The 27,771-nt window shown below is 39.4% G+C and overlaps 1 protein-coding gene across 1 annotated transcript; it reads right to left on the bottom strand.

Annotated features, from left to right (window-relative positions):
• Window positions 1-2,053: 2,053 nt before the first annotated feature.
• Window positions 2,054-27,152, bottom strand: LOC311622600 (olfactory receptor-like protein OLF4; the record flags this gene model as incomplete). Its single annotated transcript, XM_084883858.1, has 2 exons — window positions 2,054-2,657; window positions 26,788-27,152. 2 exons carry the CDS (start codon window positions 27,150-27,152, stop codon window positions 2,054-2,056), a joined length of 969 nt encoding a protein of 322 aa, XP_084739984.1.
• Between the last annotated feature and the right edge of the window lie 619 nt (window positions 27,153-27,771).

Here is a 27,771-nt window from a genome sequence, read left to right as displayed (position 1 = left end):
TTACTAATGATGTTATAAACATAAAAATGGACCAAACAGAAATTGTGGAGCTGAAACACTTAATAAATTAAATGAGGAATGAATCAGAGAGCACTGGAAATAGAGCAGGCCAGATGGAAGAGAAAATTAGTGAGCTAGAAGACAGAAACCTAGAAATGACTCAGAAGTAAAAAGAGCCATAGATAGAAATAAACGCAAAGTGAATAAAGGACTTAAACATAACATAGAAAACCATAAAAGTCTTAGAAGAATGCATATGCAGCACAATATCAGACATAGGTCATAGCAATATCTTTACCAATACAGCTCCCAGGGCAATGGAAATTAAAGAGAAAATAAGCAAATGGGACTATATCAAAATAAAAAAGCTTCTGCACAGCTGAAGGAACCAGCAACAAAACAACAAGAAAGCCCACTACATGGGAGAACATATTTTCCAATTATATTTCAAATAAGGCTTTAATGTCCAAAATTTACCGGGAACTCAGACAACAAAATAAGGTAAATAATTCAATCAAAAAATGGGCAAAGGAACTAAATAGATACTTTTCAAAAGAGGACATTAAGAAGGCAGAGAGATATATGAAAACATGCTCAAAGTCACTAATCATCCAGGAGATGCAAATTCAAATGACAATGAGGTACTATCTCACCTCACACCTGTCAGGATGGCTATCATCAAAAGATCAACAAAGGATGTAGAGAAAAAGAAACCGTCTTGCACTACTAGTGGGAATGCAGACTGGTGCAACCACAGTGGAAAATAGTATGGAGTTTCCTAAAAAATTAGTTGGACATCCCAGAAGGGTCCCGGATAGGAGAGGGTGCAGGCTAGGCTGAGGGACACCCTGACCCACAGTGCAAGAATTTTGTGCATTTGGCCTTTAGTTAATCTTAAAAATAAGATAAAATTACATATAACTATGCATGTAATCAGGGAAGAAATATTTCACTTTTTAAATTTTTTCTTTATTGGTTAAGATATTACATGTGTCCTGATGCCCCTTCCCCCCCCCCAATCCCCGTTACCCATGATCTCAACCTCCTGGTGTCTGTGTCCATTGTTTATGCTTATGTGCATGCATACAGTCCTTTAGTTGATCTCTTCCCATTATCCCCACCCTCTCCTACATTCCCTCTGAGGTTTTACAGTCTGATCGATGCTTCTCTGTCTCTGGATCTGTTATTGTTTATCAGTTTATGTTGTTCATTATATTCCACAAATGAGAGATCATGTGATATTCATCTTTCTCTGACTGACTTCTTATGCTTAGCATAATGCTCTCCAGGTCCATCCATACTGTTGCAAAGGGTAGGAGTTCCTTCCTTTTTATAGCAGCACAGTATTCCACTGTGTAGATGTACCAATTATGCACTTTTTAAACTAAATTTATTGGGGTGACATTGGATAACAAGACCATACAGATTTTAAGTGTATATGTCTATGATACATGTTCTGTATATTGCATTGTATATCCACCACCCGCAGTCAAATCATCTTTGTCACCATATATTTGGTGCCCTTTACCTTCTAATACCCCCACCTCCTTCCTTCTGGTAAATATCATGCTGTTGTCTGTGTCTAAATAACTCTCTGTTGCCCATGAAATAAAATGGAATTTCTAAGTATTTCTGAGTAAGGTTGGGAAAACTGTAAAAATAGGAACAAATACACAGGGGAAAACAGTTCATAAACAGAGCAGAAAGCTTAATAAAGTGGTTACTTATGCTCAGCTGATATGGCTCAGTGGTTGATCATGAGGCCACCAATTTGTTTCCTGGTTTAGGGTTGCAGGCTTGACCTACAGTAGAGAGCATGCAGTAGGCAGCCAATCGGTATTTCTCTCTCATCAATTTTTCCTGTCTCTCTATCCCTCTACTTTCTTATCCCTCTAAATTCAATAAAATCATACTTAAAGTCTTACTTAAATTATATAGAGAAGTTGATAATAAGAAATAGAAATTCCAGAAAGAAAATTAAAAAAGCAAGTGCTACAACCACATGCTAATGAAAGAATAGCAATTTCTGATTCCAAAACTTTGATCCCTGCAACTATGGGCACTTCCTCGGCCCTAGGAGAACTGGACATTTTATGCCTGCCATCCCAACAAATCTTTTCAGAGCGTCCTTTATGTCTTTGTTCCTCAGACTGTAGATGAAAGGGTTCAGCATGGGTGTGACCACGGCATACATCACTGAGGCTGCTGCACTTGAATGTGAGCTTTGGATAGCAGCAGAGCTGAGATACACTCCTAGGCTTGCACAATAAAATAAGGAAACAACTGAGAGGTGAGAGGCACAGGTAGAAAATGCTTTATACTTCCCCTGTGCTGATGGAATTGCACATATGGAGGACGCTATTTTAGAATAAGAGTAAAGGATACAAACAAGAGGACCAACACCTAGCAACACAACTCCAAAATACATCACCATGTTATTAAGAAAGGTGTCAGAGCAGGCAAGTTGGACCATCTGATTGAGTTCACAGAAAAAGTGAGGAATTTCCAAGTCTGTAGAGAAGGTTAATTGCAACACCATTAAGCTTTGTAACGAGGCATATAGGGCACTCATGATCCAGGACACCAGAACAAGCAGTCCACAGAGCCGGGGGTTCATGATGGCTGTGTAATGCAGGGGGTAACAGATGGCCACATACCTGTCATAGGCCATTATAGTCAGGAGCAATTCGTCCAACACTGCAAAGAGTATGAAAAAATAAATCTGTGTGATGCAGCCTTCATAGGTGATGACTTTGTTCTTTGTCAGGATGTTCACCAGCATCTTTGGGACGGTCGTGGAGGTGAAACAGATGTCTACCAAGGACAGGTTGCAGAGGAAAAAGTACATGGGCATGTGGAGGTGGGAGTCTGAGTTGACGGCCAGGATGATGGGCAAGTTTCCCAATACAGTGGTCAGGTACATGAAGAGGAAAAGCCCAAATATGAGGGGCTGCAGTTCTAGTTCCTTTGAAAATCCCAGGAGAATAAATTCTGAAATTGAGGTATCATTGCCTTGTACCATGTAGTAGAGATGATGACTAAGAACAAAAATATGATTAATTTTTACACAAAAGTGTAACAGTTGAACTACAACCATATGTATTTTGTCACACGAATTAATATACTTTTTTGAAAAATCATCTAAGGATATTTTTCTCATTGATTGTTTTAGAGAGTGAAAGAGAGGAAATTAGGGAGAGAGACAGAGAGAAACATCGATGTGAGAGAGACACATACAATGATATCTCCCATACACAGCCTAATTGTGACCAGGGATCGAGCCTGCAACCAAGGTGGGTGCTCTTGACTGGGAATCAAACTCGAGTCCCTATAGTGTGCTGCTACTTTAACCACTCGGCAGAACTGGCAAGGACCAGAATCAATATATGGATTTTGAATAGATCTTGTCATCTTTATGGATCTCCCCTGACATCATTCTTTAGGAGTTTCTATCCCATATAGATCTTTTTCCCAGGAGGTCATATAATGCGCTCTTTTTGTGTAAATTGCTTTGCTGTACTTTAGGAATATATGTTGAGTACTGACCATTTCTATAGCATGCTAGGAAACAAAAACCCAGAATATAATGATGATAAAAACATATATTCAATAAAACAAGTCATGGCAGATTGAGAAAGGTGCTGTTAAAAATACATAGTTATAAGAGACGGTGGACATGAGGATGTTAGTTTATTTTTACTGGGAGTTCAGAAAGCCCTGCAAACAAGGTGACATTTGAATAAAGACCTCAAGGAAGACACAAAGATACTGGGGGAGGTGTGTGCCCTGTTGCTGAAAGAGCCAAGCAAAGCCTCTGAGAATCACACTGTCTCAGATAGTTAAGGCTGCAAAAGGAGACAGTGCCTAGAGGGGAGTGAGCAAGAGGGATGAGCAAAGAGGTCAGGGGGAGTTGAAGAAGAGGTCAGGGGAAGTGGGGAATGAGGTGGCCTCTTTGCTGTTGCTCAAACTTTAAGACACAGGAAAGCCTTCGTTATCTGTTGTTCCCACCAATGTATCATTTTATTTCCAAAAAATCCTTTCAGTTGAAATTATTTTTCAAATTCATTTATTTCCTCACATACTGGCACCTTTATTTTAAGGGTCACATTTAGAGGGTTTTGTGCTCAGGTACTGCTGCTCTTCAACTGTTCAGGGCTCACAAAATTCACAAGAACGAACCAACACACACACACACACACACACACACACACACTCACACAACAAACGCTCAGAGTGCACTCTGACCTGCTAGGGCCTTGTTGCTACCAGGATCTACTTACTCCAGCCACAATAATTAGGAAAGAACTGATCCAAGGAAAATGTCAACACCAGATTATCTTTACCCTGAAGAACCTGAAAAGAGTATCAAATTCAGTCGGTAAGTCTCACATGAACATGTATGTAAACATGGGTTCTGTACTCAGATGACTTTTGTAGTCTTTGATTTAAGAAAACATCAGCCGAAACCGGTTTGGCTCAATGGATAGAGCATCGGCTTGGGGACTGAAGGGTCCCGGGTTCGATTCCGGTCAAGGGCATGTACCTTGGTTGTGGGCATTTCCCCAGTAGGGGGGGTGCAAGAGGCAGCTGATCGATGACTCTCTCTCATCGATGTTTCTAGCTCTCTATCTCTCTCCCTTCCTCTCTGTACAAAATCAATAAAATATATATTTAAAAAAAAAAGAAAACATCAAAAGCACCTCAAATTCAGAGAGGGGAAAGATGTAAACGTGTGTTAGGAAAAAGATCTCAAATGCTCAACCCTAGTACACTGCAGATGAGCATGCAGGCTGGTGCAGCCACTGTGGGGAACAGTATGGAGTTTCCTCTAAAAATTAAAAATGCAATTTCCATTTGACTCAGTCATCCCACTTCTAGGAATATATCCTAAGAAACTTGAAACACTCACCAGAAAGAATATATGCATCCCTATGTTCATTCCAATGCAATTTATAGCTAAGACTTGGAAACAGCCTAAGTGCCCACCAGCAGATGAGTGGATAAAAAAACTGTGGTACACTAACACAACAAAATACTACATGGCAATAAAAAAGAAAGAACTCTTACCATTTGAAACAGGATGGATGGACTTGGGAGAGTATTATGTTGAGTGAAATAAGGCTGTCAGAGAAAGATAAATATCATATGATCTCACCCATATGTGGTATCTAATGAACAAAATATACTGATGATCAAAAATAGACCCAGAGTCACAGAAGCATTAACATACCATTAAACCTCAGAGGGAAGACATGGAGAGGTGGGTGGGAAGAGATAAGCCAATGAACTTGTGTGCATATTTGAACAACCTATAGATGGAGACGATGGGGTGGTGAGGGACTGGGGTGGGGAGAGGTGAATGGGGGAAAGGAAGGACCTATGTAATACTTTCAATAAAGATTTTTTTAAAAATAAAATGCTCAGGTGGTTCTTGAGAGTTTGTGATGAGAAGTAAGCTTCCTTGTTTCTGGCAACATTCATATTTCTGTTACTATGTCCCCATTACGCCCAGAATAGCTGATAAAGCATCAAAAAACAATGAATTATTAGGAGAAAGGAATGATATCTTACAATGTGAAGATGCCTTACTGATTTAACATCCCACTAGAAAAATGAGCAAAGGGAACATGCACAATTTACAACAGAAATATACAACACATAACAATAGAAGAAGGTATTTAATGACAAAATGATTAAAGACTATCGAAAGGGTATCAAATGCAAAACTGTGGGAATCAGAAAACTGCTTTTGAATCTCCGATCTACCATAGATTAGTTGTTTGTCTGTGGAGAGCCAACTGAATCATCTAGATTATAACACACTCACTCAAATAGTGGAAATTTCCTTTGTCTGCAGGTGGTTGACAGGGTTAGTTACTATATATGAAAAGCTTGGCATAGTTCCTTCCCATTAGTAAATGAGTGGTTATTACTGGTCATGAGCTGAAGCCTAATTTTTCTTCAACCTTTCTAATGTCTGTATTGCTTCCCTACATCTAGATAACAGAATAATTTTAAAGCTCATTGGCAAACTCTTTTTGCATATTAAATACAACTTTTCATATTATTTTCAGAATAGCCAACATGCAAAACCGTATTGTGAATTATATGTCTCAAAAAGTGTTGCAAAGTAATATTTTTCTCCTTTGATCTGAGGATTCCTACTAAAAATGGAGCATGCTCAAATACATTCCATCATAAACACAGAAAGAAATGCCCTCAGTTCACTGCACAGGCCTTCACACTTAATACTCCATTTTACACCTCCTCTTCCCTGCAAAACTCAGATCTGTTCTAATGTTACTGAAACCTCTTTATAGCTCCATTCAATTGAACTTCCTTTGCCATGACTTAACTACAACAATGCATTTGAATCCAAAAGACACTTTTTTTTAACATGTTAAATTCAATACAAATCAATGAGTCTACCAAGCAAACATATGTGAGAAATTTTCAGCTTCAGGATAGACTGGCTTGACATCTGGTAGCCTCAGGTAAAAGTTCCCTATTTCTAACATCACCGAACATTTCTTGAAGTACCTAATGGGCCTTCTGGCTCACCTGGGTGGGATTCCTGAGAACAAGGTCTATGTGTGCAAATCTGAATTCTGGATGTTTGATGGAGGAGACTGAAGCTCTGTTCCCATACACAACAACAGGAAGGAGGGAAGCATCAGTTCCAGTGTCAGACATAAGAATCCAAAAGGAACAATCATGCCCTGTCAAGTTCAAGAACGGCCACTCTGAGGGACTACAGTAGAGGAGATATATACAGCTCCCCATTCCTGCTCATTAGGCATTGTTACCACTGTTACTCCCTCCTCTGAGCACATTACTTCTCTGAGAGACCCTGGTCTCAACACAGAGGAAATTATTCCTGCTATTTCTCCTCCCAAGAGGCCTAATTAGAAGTCAGGTGAATCCAGTTTTGATTACTCCTTCTCTGTAAATTCACCTGCCTACCAGAGTTTTAATATCCTTGCATCTTACCTCAATCTTGAGTTAATGTTTTCTCTACATCTAAGATTAAATAGCCTATCCAGACTAGGACTCATGGACCTCCAAAGTAATGACTTCTGGATTGGAGCAAGTGATATCTCTAGGAAATTGTTATTACCCTGGTCAACAAGACATAGACGAGTGTTCCTTTCTTATAAAAACGTCAGTACATCTTTGGCTTTGGAGTTTAAGAGCTGCCATTTAGCACTTCAAGAATGACAAAACGTTGGTTAATAATATGATGTACTTAGAAGTTTTTGTGCATAGTGAACCAAGCTTAGAGTCTCATATAGATTATCTCATTTAACTTGTACAAAACTCCATTTGTTGATACCCATACAAACTTCATTCTACATTTGAGAAATTTGTTCAGAAATATGATCTGGCCAAAACGATTGGCTGAGCATGGGATGAACTATTATTTGACCTCCATTACTTTTTTTCTAGTTCTCATGTTCTAGCCAGGGCTTTTCAGCCAGGCGTGGGTTAGCCTGCAGGGACATTTGGCATTGCCTGAAGAAATTTTTGGTGATCACAACTGGAAGAATGTTTCTGCCACTGAAGGTTCAAAGGCAGGAATGCTACTCAATATCCACACTGTAAAAAATTATCTAGAACACATGTGAATAGTGGGAAGTTTGACAAACAGCATTTTAGGCCATAACTTCTCTAAGATTAATGTGTAAATGAAACATTTGGCAATCTGTTCAATAGTGGATTCTGATTTGGCAGCTACATGGTGGACTGAGTGAAAGGATTGGAGTTGGCCAAGGTTATGCACCTATGATATGAGGCCATTATGTATCAAAGGAGATTTTAATTCCGGATACCTGGGTGCAGATGAACTGAGACCAAGAAAGGTATCAGTGAAGAGAGCAGAGAGAGGTAGGTTTATGTTTATTTTTGCTGGCTGTGAGCCACTCTGCTGACATAAGGGTCCGGTCCATCCTTGGTTCCTCTCAGCATCAGAAGGTTAGTGGTTATCTGGGCTATAAGGTGCTCAAGGTTGCAAGCTTTCTGTAAGATATGTGCTAAGTACACTAAGTTTTTCTCTGAACCGGTTCATTCTCTTTAACCCTTTTACCCAAAGGTGCTGTATTTGTAATTATTTATCAATTAATATTAATTCAACAAGTCCTGGTCTGTGTACCACTTTGAGTATCAATGTCATGAGCCAGTGTTAGACTTAGATGTAGGTATTTTCAGGTCATTTTACTAAGAGCCCTTCCACATATAACTCCTGAGTCTAACACTTGACATTAGGGGTCAAGTGTTAGACTCAGTAGTTCAGATTCTGCATACACAAGTTTATACTTACCTATTGAGTGTATTTCCTCATGACAAGAAAGAAAACTTTTAGGCCTTTTTGGTTCTTTATTTACAAATTCAGGAAATGTTATCTACCTTATGGAGTTGATGTGAAAAGTAAGTGATATTGTAGAGTTCAGCTAAAAGTATTAAAAATATATACACTATTTCATTCAAGATTTCCTAAGTGCAGCATGAGTGGCATCTTGGATTGTAAGAGGGTCAGAAGTTCCCCCTGGAAAAATATCTTCCTTCTCCCTTCCTCATAATGGCAGACCCCAGTAGATGTGGATGGGAAGTTTTACACATCACAGTGGTGCCAACAGCCATTGTTGACAGGGCGTGGATCTGCATCTGAGAGATCTAGAACTTGCTTCTGTAGCCACACCATCCTGGCAGAATCTCCTTTAAAAAGCTGAGAGGCCCTGCCAATATTGTGCTGAGGTGCTGTCTGCTAATATTGCCAGAAAGGTAAGAGCCAGAAGAACATAAACTAGCCTCTATAACTTCACCCAACTCAATAGGGTCAGGTGGAGAAAACTGAGATTCCTAAAGTAATATAGCAGGGCCAGCAGCCATTGCTGGCATGGGTGTGGAGTCCCAAAATTATGAACTTCCACTGCCTTTTCCATTCATTTTGGAAGAGCTCAGTAGAGGCAGTAGAGATTCCTTCAAATACACAATGGGGTGTAACAAGGATTGAGCACTGGGAACTTGTTAAACTTGTTCTTCACTACCCACCATATACCCCCACCACTGTCCTAGTGCCCTGGACTTGAGGCGAACCAGTCACAGAGGGAACAACCAACATCCAGTGGGTGAGCACCACTTTCCTTAACCAAACTGATGCTGTTCCACTGTAATTTTAGAGGCCAAATGGTGCAGGTAGAAGAAAACAAAAACTTGAACTACAACACCACCTATAGAAAAACAAAAGAAAATGCCCCACCAATCAACCTGTTGGATTGTTGAGAGCAAAACACAATTAAAAAGCTCACTACCTCAAATTTTCAGGCAGAGAAATAATCTAGCATGTACCATGAACAACCAATGTAACATGGAAGCACAAAAATAACAGTTTCCAGAAACCAAACTCAAAGTTACGGAAGCCTGTGACCTAAATGACAGAGGATTTTCTATTGTAGTTATGAAGAAGCTCAATAAGATACAAAGGAATTCAGAAAGGTAATTCAGTGAGCTCAGAGAGAAAATTAATTACCAGAAGGAATATTTTACTAATGACGTTATAGACATAAAAATGGACCAAACAGAAATTGTGGAGCTGAAACACTTAATAAATTAAATGAGGAATGAATCAGAGAGCACTGGAAATAGAGTAGGCCAGATGGAAGAGAAAATTAGTGAGCTAGAAGACAGAAACCTAGAAATGACTCAGAAGTAAAAAGAGCCATAGATAGAAATAAACGCAAAGTGAATAAAGGACTTAAACATAACATAGAAAACCATAAAAGTCTTAGAAGAATGCATATGCAGCACAATATCAGACATAGGTCATAGCAATATCTTTACCAATACAGCTCCCAGGGCAATGGAAATTAAAGAGAAAATAAGCAAATGGGACTATATCAAAATAAAAAAGCTTCTGCACAGCTGAAGGAACCAGCAACAAAACAACAAGAAAGCCCACTACATGGGAGAACATATTTTCCAATTATATTTCAGATAAGGCTTTAATGTCCAAAATTTACAGGGAACTCAGACAACAAAATAAGGTAAATAATTCAATCAAAAAAATGGGCAAAGGAACTAAATAGATACTTTTCAAAAGAGGACATTAAGAAGGCAGAGAGATATATGAAAAATGCTCAAAGTCACTAATCATCCAGGAGATGCAAATTCAAATGACAATGAGGTACTATCTCACCTCACACCTGTCAGAATGGCTATCATCAACAGATCAACAAAGGATGTAGAGAAAAAGAAACCGTCTTGCACTACTAGTGGGAATGCAGACTGGTGCAACCACAGTGGAAAATAGTATGGAGTTTCCTAAAAAATTAGTTGGACATCCCAGAAGGGTCCCGGATAGGAGAGGGTGCAGGCTGGGCTGAGGGACACCCTGACCCACAGTGCAAGAATTTTGTGCATTTGGCCTTTAGTTAATCTTAAAAATAAGATAAAATTGCATATAACTATTCATGAAATCAGGGAAGAAATATTTCACTTTTTAAATTTTTTCTTTATTGGTTAAGATATTACATGTGTCCTGATGCCCCTTCCCCCCCCCCCCCCAATCCCCGTTACCCATGATCTCAACCTCCTGGTGTCTGTGTCCATTGTTTATGCTTATGTGCATGCATACAGTCCTTTAGTTGATCTCTTCCCATTATCCCCACCCTCTCCTACATTCCCTCTGAGGTTTTACAGTCTGATCGATGCTTCTCTGTCTCTGGATCTGTTATTGTTTATCAGTTTATGTTGTTCATTATATTCCACAAATGAGAGATCATGTGATATTCATCTTTCTCTGACTGACTTCTTTTGCTTAGCATAATGCTCTCCAGGTCCATCCATACTGTTGCAAAGGGTAGGAGTTCCTTCCTTTTTATAGCAGCACAGTATTCCACTGTGTAGATGTACCAATAATGCTCTTTTTAAACTAAATTTATTGGGGTGATATTGGATAACAAGACCATACAGATTTTAAGTGTATATGTCTATGATACATGTTCTGTATATTGCATTGTATATCCAACACCCACAGTCAAATTATCTTTGTCACCATATATTTGGTGCCCTTTACCTTCTAATACCCCCACCTCCTTCCTTCTGATAAATATCATGCTGTTGTATGTGTCTAAAGAACTCTCTGTTGCCCATGAAATTAACTGGAATTTGTAAGTATTTCTGAGTAAGGCTGGGAAAACTGTAAAAATAAGAACAAAGACAAAGGGGAAAACAGTTCCTAAATAAAGCAGAAAGGTTAATAAATTTGTTACTTAGGCCCAGCTGATATGGCTCAGTGGTTTATCATCGACCTATGAACCAAGAGGACACCAGTTTGTTTCCTGGTCCAGGGTTGTGGGCTCGACCTACAGTAGGAAGCATTCAGTAGGCAGTCAATCGATATTTCTCTCTCATCAATTTTCCTGTCTCTCTATCCCTCCCCCTTCTTTTTCCTCTAAAATCAATAAAAACACATTTAAGGGTCACATTTAGAGTGTATGGGCTCAGGTACTGCTACTGTTCAACTGTTCAGTCCCCACAAAATACATAAGCACAAATCAACCAACACACACACACACACACACACACACACACACACACACACACACATACAGACACGCACACACGCACAGGCACACGCACACAACTGACCCTCAGAGTGCACTGTGACTGTGACCTGGTAGGTCCTTGTTACTACAAGGCTCTACTTACTCCAGCCACAATAATTAGGAAAGAAGTGATCCAAGGAAGGTGTCAATGTCAGATTATCTTTACCCTGAAGAATGTGAAAATAGTTTCAAATTCAGTTGGTAAGTCTCCCATGGGTTCTGTATTCAGATGACCATTTGGAGTCCTTTATTTAACAAAACATAAAATGCACTTCTAAACAGAGAGAGGAAAGATATAGACATGTATGAGGGGGCGGGGGGATACCATATATCTAAAATGCTCAAGTGCTTCCAGAGAATTTGTAATGAGGAGCTAGCTATTTCACTTCTGGCAGCATTCAAATTCCAATGATTATGTCTGAAATAAGATGAATTCAAATTCTAAACAAGGTTACAGGCATAACTTCCTATTTTTTTATTTTTTTATTTTTTTATTAAAGAGCCACTATGCGCACTTAGTGGTTATCTCGATGCTGGCCTTGAAAAACAACACAGTTCTATCCAATTTAAAAAAAATGCACCTAGCATGGTATTGTGATTGTGGGCATATCTGGTCTCTGGCCTACAATGTCAGACAGCTAAGTTTATCTTCATCATTCTTCAAACGGGCTAAAGCAAACCAGAAAGCAACATTTTATCTAGGAAGAACAGCAGAAAATTCCAAACAACAGTTGGTTGTAAAATAGGGGTTTTCCTTCTCAGAACCTTTAAAAATAACTATCTGCCCCTAAAGCCACGCAGTCATGTAGAGTCCACCTGCGTGTGGTGCTCCTGTGGCTGTCCTGGCCAGATATTTCAATAAATCTTTGCCTTCTTTGTTTAATCATCAGCCACCGGTGGTCTTATATTGAACCCAGGGTTCAACCCCACAACAATATCCCCATGATGCTCAGAACAGCTAATAAAGCAGCCAAAAACAATGAATTCTCAGGTAAAAGGAATTATATCTTACAATGTGAAGATGCCTTACTGATTTACATCCCACTAGAAAAATGAGCAAAGGGAATAAATGCATCATTTGCAACAGAAATATACAACACATAACAATAGCAGAAGATATTTAATGATGAAATGATTAAAGACTTTCTAAAGGATATCAAATGCATAACTGTGGGAATCAGAAAACTGCTTTTGAATCTCAGATCTACCATATATTAGCAGTTTGTCCATGTGCCTCTCACCTCTCAGTTGTCTCCATATTTTATGGAACAAGCATAGGAGTGCATCTCAGCTCTGCTGCTACCACACTCAAGTGCAGCAGCTTCGGTGATGTACACCGTGGTGACACTATGCTGAACCCCTTCATCTACAGTCTCAGGAACAAGGACATTAAGAGGGCTATGAAAAGAATTTTTGGAATGGCAGTTACAAAGGGGACAATCATCTGGGGTAAAAAGTGCCCTTGTTTTGGGGCTACAGAACTAAAAACCAGAAATTGTGACTCTTTAATCACATTGTATTTTTCATATACTTGCTCCTTTTATTTTTTTTAATGATATTTTTGTTGATGTCAGAGAGGAAGGAGGGAGAGAAAGATAAAAACATCAATGATGAGAGAAAATTACTGATTGGCTGCCTCCTGAATATCCCCTCCTTGGTATCCAGCCCACTACCAGGGCATGTGCCCTGACTGGAAATTCAACATTTACCGCCTGGTTCATGGGCCAATGCCCACCCACTGAGAAACACAGGCCAGGCCAGACTTGCTCCTTTTATTTCTGCCCTTGAATTTCCTTTGTTTGTTTCAACTTCTCTGTACATTTTAAGGAACCGTTTTACTAAGCTTTCTGCCTTGTCTGTTATAGAGACAGTGTTTCCCTTTGTCCTTTTTTAATCTTCACAAAGTTTTCCCCAACCTTGGTCAGAAATAGTGAGAAGTTTTCATTTACTTCACTAGAAACATCGATGTCTTAAGAAAATTTCTTCTCAAATGACATATATCATTGTAAGTAATTTTTTCTTGTTTTGAAGGTAGAATAGTAATAAGTGGTATTACTCATGTAGAAAAACAACACTTGGCTACCTAATCCATTATATATAATTTCATTCCACAAAATCTGAAACCTCAGTTTTCACCAGGTGTCCCTCATTCTCTCTACATTGCTACCTTGACTGCTTTTCCTGATATTATAGACTAGAGGCCTGATGCACAAAATTTGTGCACGGGAGGAGGGTGTCCCTCAGCCCAACCTGCACTCTCTCCAATCTGGGACCCCTTGGGGGATGTCCAACTGCCTTTTTAGGCCTGATCCCATGGATACCTAAACAGGCAGTTTGACAACGCTTTCACAATCTATGACTGCTGGTTCCCAGATACTCATCTGCCTGCCTTCCTGATTGCCCCTAACTGCTTCTGCCTGTCAGTCTGGTCACCCCCTAATCACTCTCCTACCAGCCTGATCCATACCTAACTGCTCCCCTGCCAGCCCAATTATTCCCAACTGCCCTTCTCTAAAACCACGGTCACCCCCAAATGCCCTCCCTTGCATAATCCCTCTTTATTAGATAGTGTTTTTTTCTTTAGCATAGTGGATAGCCCTAACTGGTTTGGCTCAGTGGATGGAGCATTGGCCTGCAGACTCAAGGGTTCAATTCCAGTCAAGGGCATATACCTTGGTTGGGGGCACATACCCAGTGTGCAGAAGGCAGCTGATCAATGTTTCTCATACATGTTTCTAGCTCTCTATCCCTTTCTCTTCCTCTCTGTAAAAAATCAATAAAATATGTATTTTTAAAAAGAAACATTTAAAATTCCTCCATATCTGCCTGGCTGGTGTGACTCAGTGGTTGAGACCCCAGGCTGCCACCACTAGAAGGGGTTCGCATCCTGGCCAGGCTGAGAACCCAGCCCAGGCTGCAGCCGCTGGCATGGTGATCATGCAGTGGGGGTGCCAGGCCCTGCCAGCATGAGACCCCAGCCCAGGCTACCACCATGCCTGGGGGATCTTGCGGCTTTGGTGTACTCCAGCAGGACTAAGGCACTGGGTGCCGCCATCTTGTGGCTATGGGCACTGCCATTTTTGTTGTGGAATAATGGTTAATTTTCATATTACTCTATTATTATATAGGATTTTATTATTGTTCCCTTTAATTATCAGGCTATTGATAGTGATGTAATAGAATAGGAATAGTGACAACCAACTGGGTTCCTACTACTCTTCCTCCTGCATGCCCCCTATTGCATATCCCCTCTTGGGGATCGAGACCAGAGTCAAAGTCCTGGGTGGATGGACTCTTGTGTTCCTTCTGATAATTACAACAACCATCATGGAACTATGAAAACATAAGGTTTATTACTCACAGATTTGTAATCCCATAAACCACAAGGGAATCTGTGTATATGCATGTGTGTGTGTGAATGAGATAGAGAGAAATGGACTTGGGCTGAAGGATTCTGCCTCTTTTGATGTCCAAGGGCATGATGCCTATGGTTTTGTGGGTTTGCTTTTTTAAAATGTATCTTTATTATTGAAAGTATAGATATCCTCCTTTTTCCCCCCAATGACCTCATTTCTCCCCTCTCCTGAACCTCTCCCCTCCCAGGCCTTCACCCCACTATTATCTGTGTCCATGGGTTATTCATATATGCATGTAAGTTCTTTGGTTTATTTCTTTTCTTCCATCCACCAATTCCCTCTGAGGACCCACAGTTTGTTGCATGCTTCCATGTCTCTGGATCTATTTTGTTTGGCACTTTATTTTGTTCATGGATTTCACATATAAGTGCAATCATGTGATACTTGTCTTTCTCAGACTGACTTATTTCACTGAGCATAATAATCTCCAGGCACCTCCATGCTATTTCAAAGGGTAAAAGATCCTTTTTTTTTTTTTAACCACTGCATAGTATTCCATTGTGTAAATGTACCACTGGTTTGTTTTTATCCATTCTTCAATGGATGGGCACCTCGGTTGTCTCTAGATCTTAGCTATTTAAATAATGCTGCTCTGAACATAGAGGTACAAATATTCCTTCTGATTAGTGTTTCAGATGTCTTAGGTTATATTCCCAGAAGTGGGATCACTGGTCAAATGGCAGTTCCATTTTTAATTTTTTTGAGGAAACTCCACACTGTTTCCTCCAGAAACTGTACCAATCTACATTCTCAACAGCAGTGTAATAGGGTTCTCATTTCTCTACATCCTTACAAGGATATCCCCACCTTGGTATCCAGTTCACTTCCTGGGCATGTGCCTTGACTGGAAATTATTGAGGTATGAGGAGGCACCTCATTTCGGTTTAATTTGCATCTCTCTGATGAGTAGTGTCATTGAGGATTTATTCATATGACTGTTGGCCATTTCTGTGTCCTTTGGAGAAATCTCTATTTTGGTATTCTATTTTATGATTGGGCTATTTGTCTTCCATTTGTTGAGTTGTATGAGTACTTTATATATCTTGAGTTTGATTTTATTTAAAACCTAAGAACAAGAATTGAGGCAGTGGAAGGAAAAGAAGGGTCATTCATGTGGTTAGTTGTCTAGGTTACTCAGGGATTTCAAAAGGGGAAGTTTATAACATATTAATTCTTGTGTAAATATCACACAAATTCTGTCTATTCCTGTGTGTAATTCCAAATAAACTTTGTTCCCTAGACATATCTATTGTGTAATGTGAAGTTTCTCCCTCTGCTTGTTTGAAACTGCTTCTAGTAAAAAATAAAATTTCATATATTACTTATTTCAAAATAAAATCATTAAATTTAACATAAAAAGGGAACTTATTGGGTGATGGTAACATGAGTACTCATGTAGTAGGTGTGTCATGAATCTGGAAAAATTATTATTTTAGATATTACCAAATATCTATCTCCCAGTGGAGTTTACTCATACGTGTGCGGTTCAGAGACAGGAAGAGCAGTGAGGTAGTATATATATGACATTCTGAGCTAAAGATGGGGTTAAAAGCTCTTGAGGCTTTAGAAGGGAGGAAGGACGGACATTGCATAACAATAAAAAGAGCAGATATTCAGTAATTGTAGAAATTTACCCTGCCCCATATATAGGTCATAAATGTTACCTCTGACTAGAGGCCTGGTGCACAAAATTTGTGCACTGAGGGGCCAGGGGGTGTCCCTCAGCCCATCCTGCACCCTCTCTAATCTGGGACCCCTCAAGGAATGTCCAACTGCTGGTTCAGGCCTAAAAGGATCTGGCCTAAACTGGCAGTCAGACATCCCTCTCACAATCCGGGACTGCTGGCTCCCAACTGCTCGCCTGCCTGCCAGCCTGATCACCCCCTAACTACTCCCCTGCCAGCCTCATCAATGCCAACTTCTCCCCTATGGTCCCAATTGTCCAAACTGCCCTACCCTGCTGGCCTGAACACCCCCAACTTCCCTCCCCTGCTGGCCTGGTAACTCCCAACTGCCCTTCCCTGCCAGCCCAGTCATCCTCAACTGCCTTCTTCTCCAAGATTGATCATTCCCAACTGCTCTCCACTACCAGCCTGGTAATCCCTAATTGTATTCCCCTGCCAGCCTAGTCACTCCTAATTGCTCTCCCCTGCAGGCCTGATCTCCCACAACCACCCTCTGCTGCCAGCAATCTTGTGGTAACCATCTTTGACCACATTGGTGAGGCCATCTTGTGTGAGGGTAAAAGGGTAAATTTGCATATTACATTTTTATTAAATAGGAGCAGGATAACTCTTATTATGTGAAAGACTGAAAATTTAAATTCTTTAAGGGAGAGGTAAAAGTTTCTCATGGACTCCCATGGTCTCAGATGTCTTCAGCTCAAAAACAATCCAAGTACGTGTCTTGGGGTGACTCACTCTGAACCCTTTTTCATTCTGACCCAGTTTCATTCTTTTACATGTTGTTATCCAGTTTTCCCAGCACAGTTAATTGGAGATACTGTTCTTTTCTCATTTCACATGCTTGGTTCCTTTCTCCTATATTAATGACCTTCTCTGTGTGGGTTTATTTCTTGGCTGTATGTTCTTTTCTGTTGATCTATATGTCTGTGTTTATGCCAGTACTATAGTGCTTTCATTACTATGGCTTTAGAATATAGTTTGAAATCAGAGAATGAGTTGCCTCCAGCTTTATTTTGCTTTCTCAGAATTGCTTTGGTTAATCAGGGTCTTAGGCAGTGCCACACAAATTTTTGGTTTGTTCTATTTTTGTAGGAAGAAAAAACGACATTGGAATTTTGATACATTCCCACCAGCAGTGCACGAGGGTTCCTTTTTCTCTGCAACCTCACCAACACTTGTCGTTTGTTGATTTGTTGATGTTGGCCATTCTGACAGGTGTGAGATGGTACTGCATTGTGGTTTTGATTTGCATTTCTCGGATAATTAGTGACTTTGAGCATGTTTTCATGTGCCTCTTGGCCTTCCTTCTGTCTTCTTTTGAGAAGATTCTATTTAGGTCCATTGCCCATTTTTTAATTGGGTCATTTATCTTTCTTTTATTACAATAAGTTGTATAAGCTGTCTGTAGATATTGGAGATTAAACCTTTATCAGTGGTAACATTTGCAAATATGTTCTCCCATACAGAGGGCTTTCTTGTTGTTTTGTTGATGGTTTCCTTTGCTGTAAAAAAAGCTTTTTATTTTGATGTAGTCCCTTTTGTTTATTTTCTCTTTAGCTTCCATTGCCCTTGGGGAAGTATCAGTGAAGAAGTTCTTTTGGCATATGTCTGAGATTTTGCTGCCTGTGAATGCCTCTAGTATTTTTATGGTTTCCCATCTTATGTTTAAGTCCTGTATCCATTTTGAGATTATTTTTGTGTATGGTGTAAGTTGGTGATCCAGTTTCATTCTTTTGCATGTATCTGTCCAATTTTCCCAACACTATTTCTTGAAGAGACTGTCTTGAGTCCATTGTATGTTCGTGCCTCCTTTGTCAAATATTAACTGAGCATAGTGATTTGGGTTGATATCTGGGTTCTCAATTCTATTCCATTGATCTATATGTCTGTTCTTGTGCCAGTACCAGGCTGTTTTGAGAACAGTGGCTTGTAATACAGCTTGAAATCTGGTATTGAGGTCCCTCCTACTTTACTCTTCTTTCTCAGGATTGCTGTGGCTATTCGGGGTCTTTTATTGTTCCAAATGAACTTTTGAAGAGTTTTTTCTTGGTCAGTGAAGTATGCCATTGGTATTTTAATGGGGAGTGCATTGAACCTATAGATTGCTTTGGGAAGTATGGACATTTTGATGATGTTGATTCTACCAATTCATGAACATGGTATGTTCTTCCATCTGTTTACATCTTCCTCTATCTCTTTTTTCAGTGTCGTGCAGTTTTCCGTGTATAGGTCTTTTACCTCCTTAGTTAAGTTTATTCCAGGGTATCTTAATTTTTTTGGTGCGATGGTAAATGGGATTGCCTTTTTAGTCTCTGTTTCTGCAAGTTCACTATTGGTGTATAGAAATGCCATAGATTTCTTGGCGTTAACTTTGTACCCTGCTACATTGCCAAATTCATTTATTAAGTCAATTAGTTTTTTAATGGAGTCTTTTGGGTTTTTTATGTACAATATCATGACATCTGCAATTAAGGATAACTTTACTTCTTCTTTTCCAATTTGGATGCCTTTTATATCATCTTCTTGTCTAATTGCAATGGCTAGTACTTCCAGTACTATGTCAAACAGGAGTGCTGAGAGTGGGCAACCCTGTCTTCTTCCTGTTCTTAGGAGGAATGGTTTTAGTTTTTGCCCATTGAGTATGATGTTGGTTGTGGGTTTATCATATATAGCTTTTATTATGTTGAGGTATGATCCTTATACTCCCACCTTGTTGAGAGTTTTTATCAGGAAAGGGTGTTGGATTTTATCAAATGCTTTTTCTGCATCAATTAATATGACTATATGATTTTTATCTTTCAATTTGTTTATGTGATGTATCACGTTTATTGATTTGCAGATATTGTACCATCCTTGCATTCCTGAAATAAATCCTACTTGGTCATGGTGTATGATCTTTGTGATGCTCTGCTGGAGCCGATTTGCTAGAATTTTGTTGAGGATTTTGGCATCTATGTTCATAAGTGATATTGGCCTGTAATTCTCTTTCATTGAGTTGTCTTTATCTGGTTTTGGTATTAGGGTGATGCTGGCTTCATAAAAGGAGTTTGAAGAGACCAAAGAAACAATACATAAGATCAACAAAAGCAAGAGCTAGTTCTTTGAAAGGATAAACAAGATAGATGAACCTCTAGCCAGGCTAACCAAGAAACAAAGAGAGAGGACCCTTCCTCTTGGACTCTTTTGGAATAGTCTGAGGAGGATAGGTTTTAGTTCTTCCTTGAATGTTTGGTAAAACTCTCCTGTGAAGCCATCTGGCCCTTGGCTTTTGTTTGCTGGAGCTTTTTGATGACTGTTTCAATTTCTTTCCAAGTTACTGTTCTATTGAGATTTATAAATTCTTCCTGATTGAGTTTTGGAAAGTTGTATTTCTCTAGGAATATGTCCATTTCTTCCAGGTTGTTCAGTTTGTTGGAATAGAGTTGTTCGTAGTATTTTGTAACAATCCTTTGTATTTCGGCGGGGTCTGTTGTTATTTCACCTCTTTCGTTTCTGATTTTGTTTATTTGGGTCCTCTCTCTTTGTTTCTTGGTTAGCCTGGCTAGAGGTCCATCTATCTTGTTTACCCTTTCAAAGAACCAGCTCTTGGTTTTGTTGATCTCATGTATTGTTTCTTTGGTCTCTAAAAATATGGAACGCTTCACGAATTTGCATGTCATTCTTGCGCAGGGGCCATGCTAATCTTCTCTGTATCTTTCCAATTTCAGTATATGTTCTGCCGAAGCGAGCACCTATTGAGCATTTTTAACATCATTTCTCTGAGCTCTGTTTCAGATAAATTTCTTACCTCTGCTTCATTTATCTCTTCTTCTGTAGAATGAGCTAGTTCTTTCATTTGGGGATTGTTTTTTGTTTCCTCATTTTGGTTGCTGTTTGGGTTTGTGATTATGTTTTAGGTAGATCCTCTATATCTCTCAATCTCTAGTGCAGGATGATGTTAAAGGCTGTTTTTGATTAATTAAATCAGGCACTCAAAGCCTCCAGAGATCTCCCCTTTCTATAGATTAACTGGATTCTGACATGAATTGCCCCTAAGCAATTGTCCTCAGTTGTGGTGACAGTTTTTGCAACAGAGTGGAGCAGTTGCTTCTGCTTGAAGTCTAATTGTTACATCTAATGTCTTAAGTGGCCTCAGGACAAGGTGTTTTCCAATAGGGTGTATCCACTGTCTTTCCTCCAGGTGAGGCTGATGTCTCTGTGGAAAATATGTCTTCTGATGTGTGAGGGAATGGCTCAGTCCAGGAAACTTAGGGTGTCTGGCTTCTGAGCTCTATCTGCCAAGTCTCCACTTGTGGGTTCTTTTCTAATTTTCAGCTGCTACTCCTTAACACATCTTGCCCCACTGCTTGTCACAGATAGATGTTATGTGGGTACATGCCCTGTTATAATTGTGAAGTGTGTTTAACATTTAGCATTATATAATTCAATACCTAATATATTAATCTGTTATATTTAAGAGTGAATATTATACCTAGTAACTGTGGGAATGCCCTCATAACTGGGTGAACGCCCCAATAACTGGGTGAACACCCAGCAACTCCTGCCTGGAACCAGAACCATTACAAGCCTGAGACCCACTGATGATACACACTGAAACCCACTGGTGACACCTACAGAGAACAGAGGAATGCCCCGAAATGGCTATAAAAGAAGCAATGTTAGAGGCATCAACCAGAGAATCCCGAAGGCTCCCCCACTGACAGTCGTTCTCTGCTCCCCCTTCCACTCCTGCTCAAAGTTCTGCTAGAGCTCTCTTTAAGTTCAACCAACTCTCTGAGCAGTGAACCTCGAGGCCTCGACCGACGCCGAGCTGCAGCTGCAACCATGTCCTGTGTGTGTCTTTTAGTGTGGATCTCCGGGTGGCTTGCCAAGTTCTGGAACCCACCAAACATTAGGTAAATAAATCATGTGTGATTAGTGCAATTAATATTTGTCTCCTAGTGTTTAAATTTATGCTCTGTCATGTGTAAGTAACTTGGCAACTTCGTATAAGTCCACTAGGTGGCTGAGGAGCCCTAGGTAACCTGTGCTATGTCCCTAGTAAAATTACTAATTGAAACATACCCTCCTCAGTTTTCTGCTCTTCTTTGGGGAGCCCAGCTTCAGGATTAGGTCCCAGAGTTCTTGGTGGCATGCCCCCACAACTTAGATATCTTTTCAGAAATTCTGTTGCCATCTATGGGTGCCCAGCAAGAACTTTCATGCCTCCACCTCTCCTACCAGTCTCTATAAGGTCTCCACCTTCTGTCCTTGAGTATCAGGGTTCTCCTCTGTGAGTTTTCCGTTGATTATTCAGGGAAGCCTTTCCGTATTTCAGTTATAATTCCAGCTTGATCCGGGGAGCATATCCATGCAGCATCATCCTACTCTGCTGCCATTTTTAATCTTCCAAAGTATTGCTTTTCATGCTGTACTCAGCAAAGTATGGAAGACTGATGTTCATATATAAGGGGATTTTTTGCATTAGAATCAGTGATTGGTTAGTGTATTTTTTCTAAATATATTTTATTGATTTTTTACAGATTTGGTGTTTGAGAGTTAGAAACATTGATGAGAAATATTGACCAGCTGACTCCCGCACAACTCCCACTGTGGATGTGTCTGCAACCAAGGCACATGACCTTGACCAGAATGGAACCTGGGTTCTTTCAGTCCACAGGCCGACGCTCTATCCACTGAGCCAAACATGTCATGGCAGTGTATTCTTTCTAATGAATTCTATTTCCCTTTCTGCTTGAAAATTCCAATGCTGTCTACAGTTATGACTCCTTCATAGCTCTAAGAAAAATAATTATTCTCTTCCAAATTTTGTCATGTGGAAAAAAAACACCACATACAAAAACTGAAAAGCTCGCCAGGCGGAGAGGTGGGGGGTGTATTTTAGTAGCCTTAAAAAAACAGAAATCTAATACAACCACTTAAGATGGTCTGAAATTAAAACTTTCTAACTGAAAGGAGGTTGTAGTAAGCAGTCATCTCCTAAGCTAGAATTTTCCATGAAAAAAAAAAGTCAAATCATTGTCTTATACAAAGATATCTTTTTATTGTTCACAGTATTCCCAATGTCCCCCATTCTCTTCTTTGCCCCCACCCCAGGCCTTTCCCACATTATTGTTGATGTCCATGGGTTATGCAAATGTACACATATTTGGTTAATTCCTTCTTGTCTTCCCAACTCCACCTCCTCTGTCATGTATCAGTCTGTGCTATGTATCCAATGTCTGTGGGCCTATTTTGTTAATCAGTTTATTTTGCTCATTATATTCCACATATAGTGAGCTTATGTAATATTTTTATTTCTCTGGATGGTTTATTTCACTTAGCATTATAGTTCCCATGCTATTACAAAGGGTAAGAGGTAGCTTTTTAACAGCAATTTAGTATTCCATTGTGTAAATGAACTATAGCTTTTTCCTTCACTCATTTGCTCATGGGCATTTGGTTTGTTTCCAGACCTAATCTATGGTCAATAAATATGAACATAGGGGTGTATATATTCTTCCTGATTTGGTGTTTGAGAATTCTTAGGCTATATTGCCAGAAGTGGGATCTCTGGGTTAAACAACAGTTTGATTTTTATTCCATACTATTTTCCACAATCGCTGCAAAAGTATGCATTCAACCAGCAGTATTCTAGGGTTCCTCTATTTCCACATCCTTGCCAGCAATTGTTGTTTGTTGATTTGTTAATGGTTCCCATACTGGCAGATGAGAAGTAACACCTCATTATTGTTTTAATTTGTATCTCTCTGATGGTTAGTGACCTTGAGGATTTTAATATGTCTATTGGCCATTGTGATTTCTCTTTTGAGAAGTGTTTATTCAGGCCCTTTGTCAATTTTTGTCTCTAAACCTATTATTTATTTATCTATTTATTTATCTATTTATTTATTTATTTTTATTGTTTAAAGTATTACATATAGTAGTACATATATCTTCTCTCTTTCCCCATTGACCTTCCCCAGCCTCCTCTAACCCCTGTCACATGTCCTCATCCCACCCACCCCCAACCCAGAGTATTCTGTCCATTGATTGTGCTTATATGCATGCATATAAGTTCTTCGGTTGATCTATTTTCCCCCCTCCCCAACACTCCCCAGACTTCCAGCTGTAATTTGACAGTATGTTTGATGCTTCACTGGATCTGTATCTATCTTTTTATTCATCAGATTATAATGTTCTTCATTTTCCATAAATGAGTGAGATCATGTGGTATTTTTATTTCATTGCCTGGCTTCTTTCACTTAGCATAATGCTATCCAGTTCCATCCATGCTGCTGCAAATGGTAAAAATGCCTTCTTTCATAGCAGCATAGTATTCCATTGCACAGATGTACCAGTTTTCTAATACACTCACCTGCTGATGGGCCTTTAGGCTGTTTCCAAATCTTACCTATGGTGAATTGTGCTGCTATGAACATACGGGTGCATATATCCTTTCTGATTGGTGTTTTTACTTTCTTGGAATCTATCCACAAGGCACTGAACACAAATGTATTCACACTGTTAATAACCCCAATAAACGTGACCACCAGAGAAAGGCAAATTAGAGGATGAGAAAGAAAGAAGAAGAAAAAAAGAGTGTAAAAAGGAAATTGGGAAAAGGAAAAAAAGTAAGAAAGAAAAGAAAGAGAACAAGTAAGAAGAGGGGGGAAACTATTTATATGGGGATAAAACTCTAGTAGAACAGCTACTAATACCAACCAATGCCAACAACAAATACCTAGAGATGAATGCAAACTACAAAAAACAACTAATATCAAGCAAGGCGAGAAAAAACATAAGCAAAAAACACACAGAAACGAAAAAAAATGAAAAAGCAAAACAATCTCACAAACAAGCGTAAAGAAACTGACATAATCAACAATCAAGCAAACCACAACAAAAGGACAGAGAGAAAGAAAAAAAATTGGGGGATAGTGAAGAAAGAGAAGAGAGACATGTGTATGGACTTAGGGAAGGGGATTGGAAATTAGATATATAAGTAGGGTGAAATCTTAACAGGGATCAAAAGAAGGAACAGGGAATATCTAAAGCAGGAATAGGGCAAGATAAATAGCACAACAAAAGAGGAAAGTGAGGAAGAGAGTGTTGGCATAAAGGTAAAGTTGAAATACAGTAAAATGATGCTAAAGGAAAGATGAAAATAAAATGTAGAACAGTAATCCCAAAGTAAAATAAAATGACACTTTTTTAAAAATGACACTTATTTTAAAAATGATAAAATAGTAGTAGTTATAATACTGATTGAAAATAAAAATTTAATAATTTAAAAGGTAAAATCAAGTGAGGGAAAAAGTAAAAATATATTATTTCTTAAGTAAAAAATGAAATAAAAATAAAAATGTGCAGTAGTGAAGGTCATTCACTTCCTCTACTGTTCTGTTTGGCATGCCTGTCTCCTAGTCAGCACAGTCCTGAAGCTCCCTGTATTCCACTGCTCCTCAGTGTTGCAGGCCGCAGTCTTGATTTTCAAGCAGGAAGTAGGTCTTTATTTCTTAAACTTCTTTATTTGTGTTTACACAAGAGTCAATTTATGATTCAACCCCTGGGTGGCAGTGTTTCTGGATTGACCTCCAGGTCTATAGGTCCTCAGTAGCTAATGTTTAGATTTTGTTTTTCCTTAGCACTTAATACCAGTTTGGGGGAATCATCATAAACTGATGAACAAAAACAGACCCGGAGACAGGGAAGCATTGATCAGAGTGTCAAACCTCAGAGGGCAGGTAGGAGAGGTAGGGGAAGGGAGAGACTTGTATGCATGCATATAAGCCTAACCAGTGGTCACAGACAACAGGGGGGTGGGGGCATACGTGGGGAAGGGCTTGCGATGGGGATGGAGGGGGGGGAAGATGAGGACAAATATGTGATACCTTAATCAATAAAGAAATTAAAAAAAATATTTTATGGCATAAATTGCACTTGACTACCTAATTTTTTTTTTTTACATGAGTAATACCATTTATTACTGTTCTACCTACAAAAGAGAACAAATTCCTTATACTAACATACGTCACTTGGGAAGAAATTTTTCTTAAGACATCAATGTTTCTGGTGAAGTACATAAAAACTTCTCACTATTTCGGATAAAACATTGTGAAGGTTAAAAAGGGACAAAGGGGAAACTTTCCATATAACAGACAAAACAGGAAGCTTAATAAAATGGTTACATAAAGTGTATAGAGAAGTTGAAACAAACAAAGGAAATTCAAGGACAAAAATAAAAGCAGCAAGTCTGGCCTGGCCTGTAATTCTCAGAGGTTGAGCATTGGATTTCTGGTCTGGACACAAGCTACGTAGTAGATTCATTTACCAGGAGTATGTAGGAGCCAGCCTATCAATATGAAACTCTCCTCATTGATTTTTCCATCTCTCTCTCCCTTCCCCTTCCTCTCTGAAATAAGAAAAAAGGAGCAAGTCTAAAAATCACAATGTGATTAAAGAGTCACAATTTCTGGATTTTAGTTCTGTAGCCCCAAAACCAAGGGCACTTTTTACTCCCGGATGATTGTCCCCATTGTACTTGCCATCCCGTAGAATCCTTTCAAGGCCCTCTTTATGTCTTTGTTCCTGAGACTGTAGATGAAGGGGTTCAGCATGGGTGTGACCACAGTGTACATCACCGAGGCTGCTGCACTTGAGTGTGAGCTTTGGTTAGCACCAGAGCTGAGATGCACTCCTAGGCTTGTTCCATAAAATAAGAACACAACTGAGAGGTGAGATGCACAGGTAGAAAATGCCTTATACTTCCCCTGTGCTGATGGGATTGCACGTATGGAGGACACTATCTTAGAGTAAGAGTAAATGATGCCAGCCAGGGGACCACCACCCAGTAACACAGATACAAAATACAGCACGATGTTATTAAGAAAGGTGTCAGAACAGGCAAGTTGGAGCACCTCTTTGAGTTCACAAAAATAATGTGAGATTTCCAAGTTTGTGCAGAAGGACAATGGCAACACAATTAAACTTTGTAACAAGGAATTCAGGGTACCCATGATCCAAGACATTAGAACCAGTAGTCCACAGAGCCTGGAGTTCATGATAACCATATAGTGCAGGGGGTGGCAGATGGCCACATACCTGTCATAGGCCATCACAGCAAGAAGAAAGTCATCCAGTCCTCCAAAGAGTAGAAAAAAATACATCTGTGTGATGCAGCCTGCATAGGTGATGGCTTTGCTCTGTGTCTGGATGTTCCACAGCAACTTTGGGACGGTGGTGGAGGTGAAACAGATGTCTACCAAGGACAGGTTGGAGAGAAAGAAGTACATGGGTGTGTGGAGGTGGGAGTCTGAGATGACAGCCAGGATGATGAGCAGGTTTCCAAGCACAGTGATCAGGTACATGGAGAGGAAAAGCTCAAATATGAGGGGTTGCAGTTCTGGTTTTTCTGATAATCCCAGAAGTAGAAATTCTGAAATCAGAGTATCATTCCCACGTTCCATGGTGTAGAGGTGACTAGTAGAAAAGAAAAAGAAATAGCATGATTAGTTTTTGCACAAATGGCCATTACAAGCACAGTTTAAATGCTACAATTACATTTTGTAATAAAGAAACAATATTTACTTTGTGTACATATCATCCCCATGACATCTATGATTAGGAATTCCTCTCTTTGTTTCCAAGGTGGTCATGGATTACACTGTTTTCATGAGGAATGCCTTAATGCACTTGAGAAATATTTATTGATAGTTTCCACCTGTATGGAAAATGTATAGGATGCTAAGAAACAAAATTCTTATGGTATAATGATAATGAGAATGCATATACAACACATATGTCATATGAAAAGTCAGATGGTGTCATGTGAATAAAAAACAAAAGTAGGTATAAAAGAGTAAATGTGTTTTAATATATACTGGAAGTTCAGGGATCCTTTAAGTCCAGATGACAATTGAACAGAAACCTCAAGAAAGACAGAGTGGAAGACCTGAGGCTATTTAGGGTGGGGATTAGGTAGGAAAAGAGGCAGTGCAAAAGGCCTGAGATGACAATTGTTTTAGATACTGAAGTTTCAAAAGGACCCATAATGGTGAAATAGAATAGAGTAAAAAAGGCACAAAA

This window comes from Pipistrellus hanaki (genome assembly GCF_964339955.1).
Source record: "Pipistrellus hanaki genome assembly, chromosome: 5".
Taxonomy (NCBI): Eukaryota; Metazoa; Chordata; class Mammalia; order Chiroptera; family Vespertilionidae; genus Pipistrellus; species Pipistrellus hanaki.
Note: the sequence above shows the minus strand (reverse complement) of the source record. Positions and strands in the feature narration are given on the sequence as shown.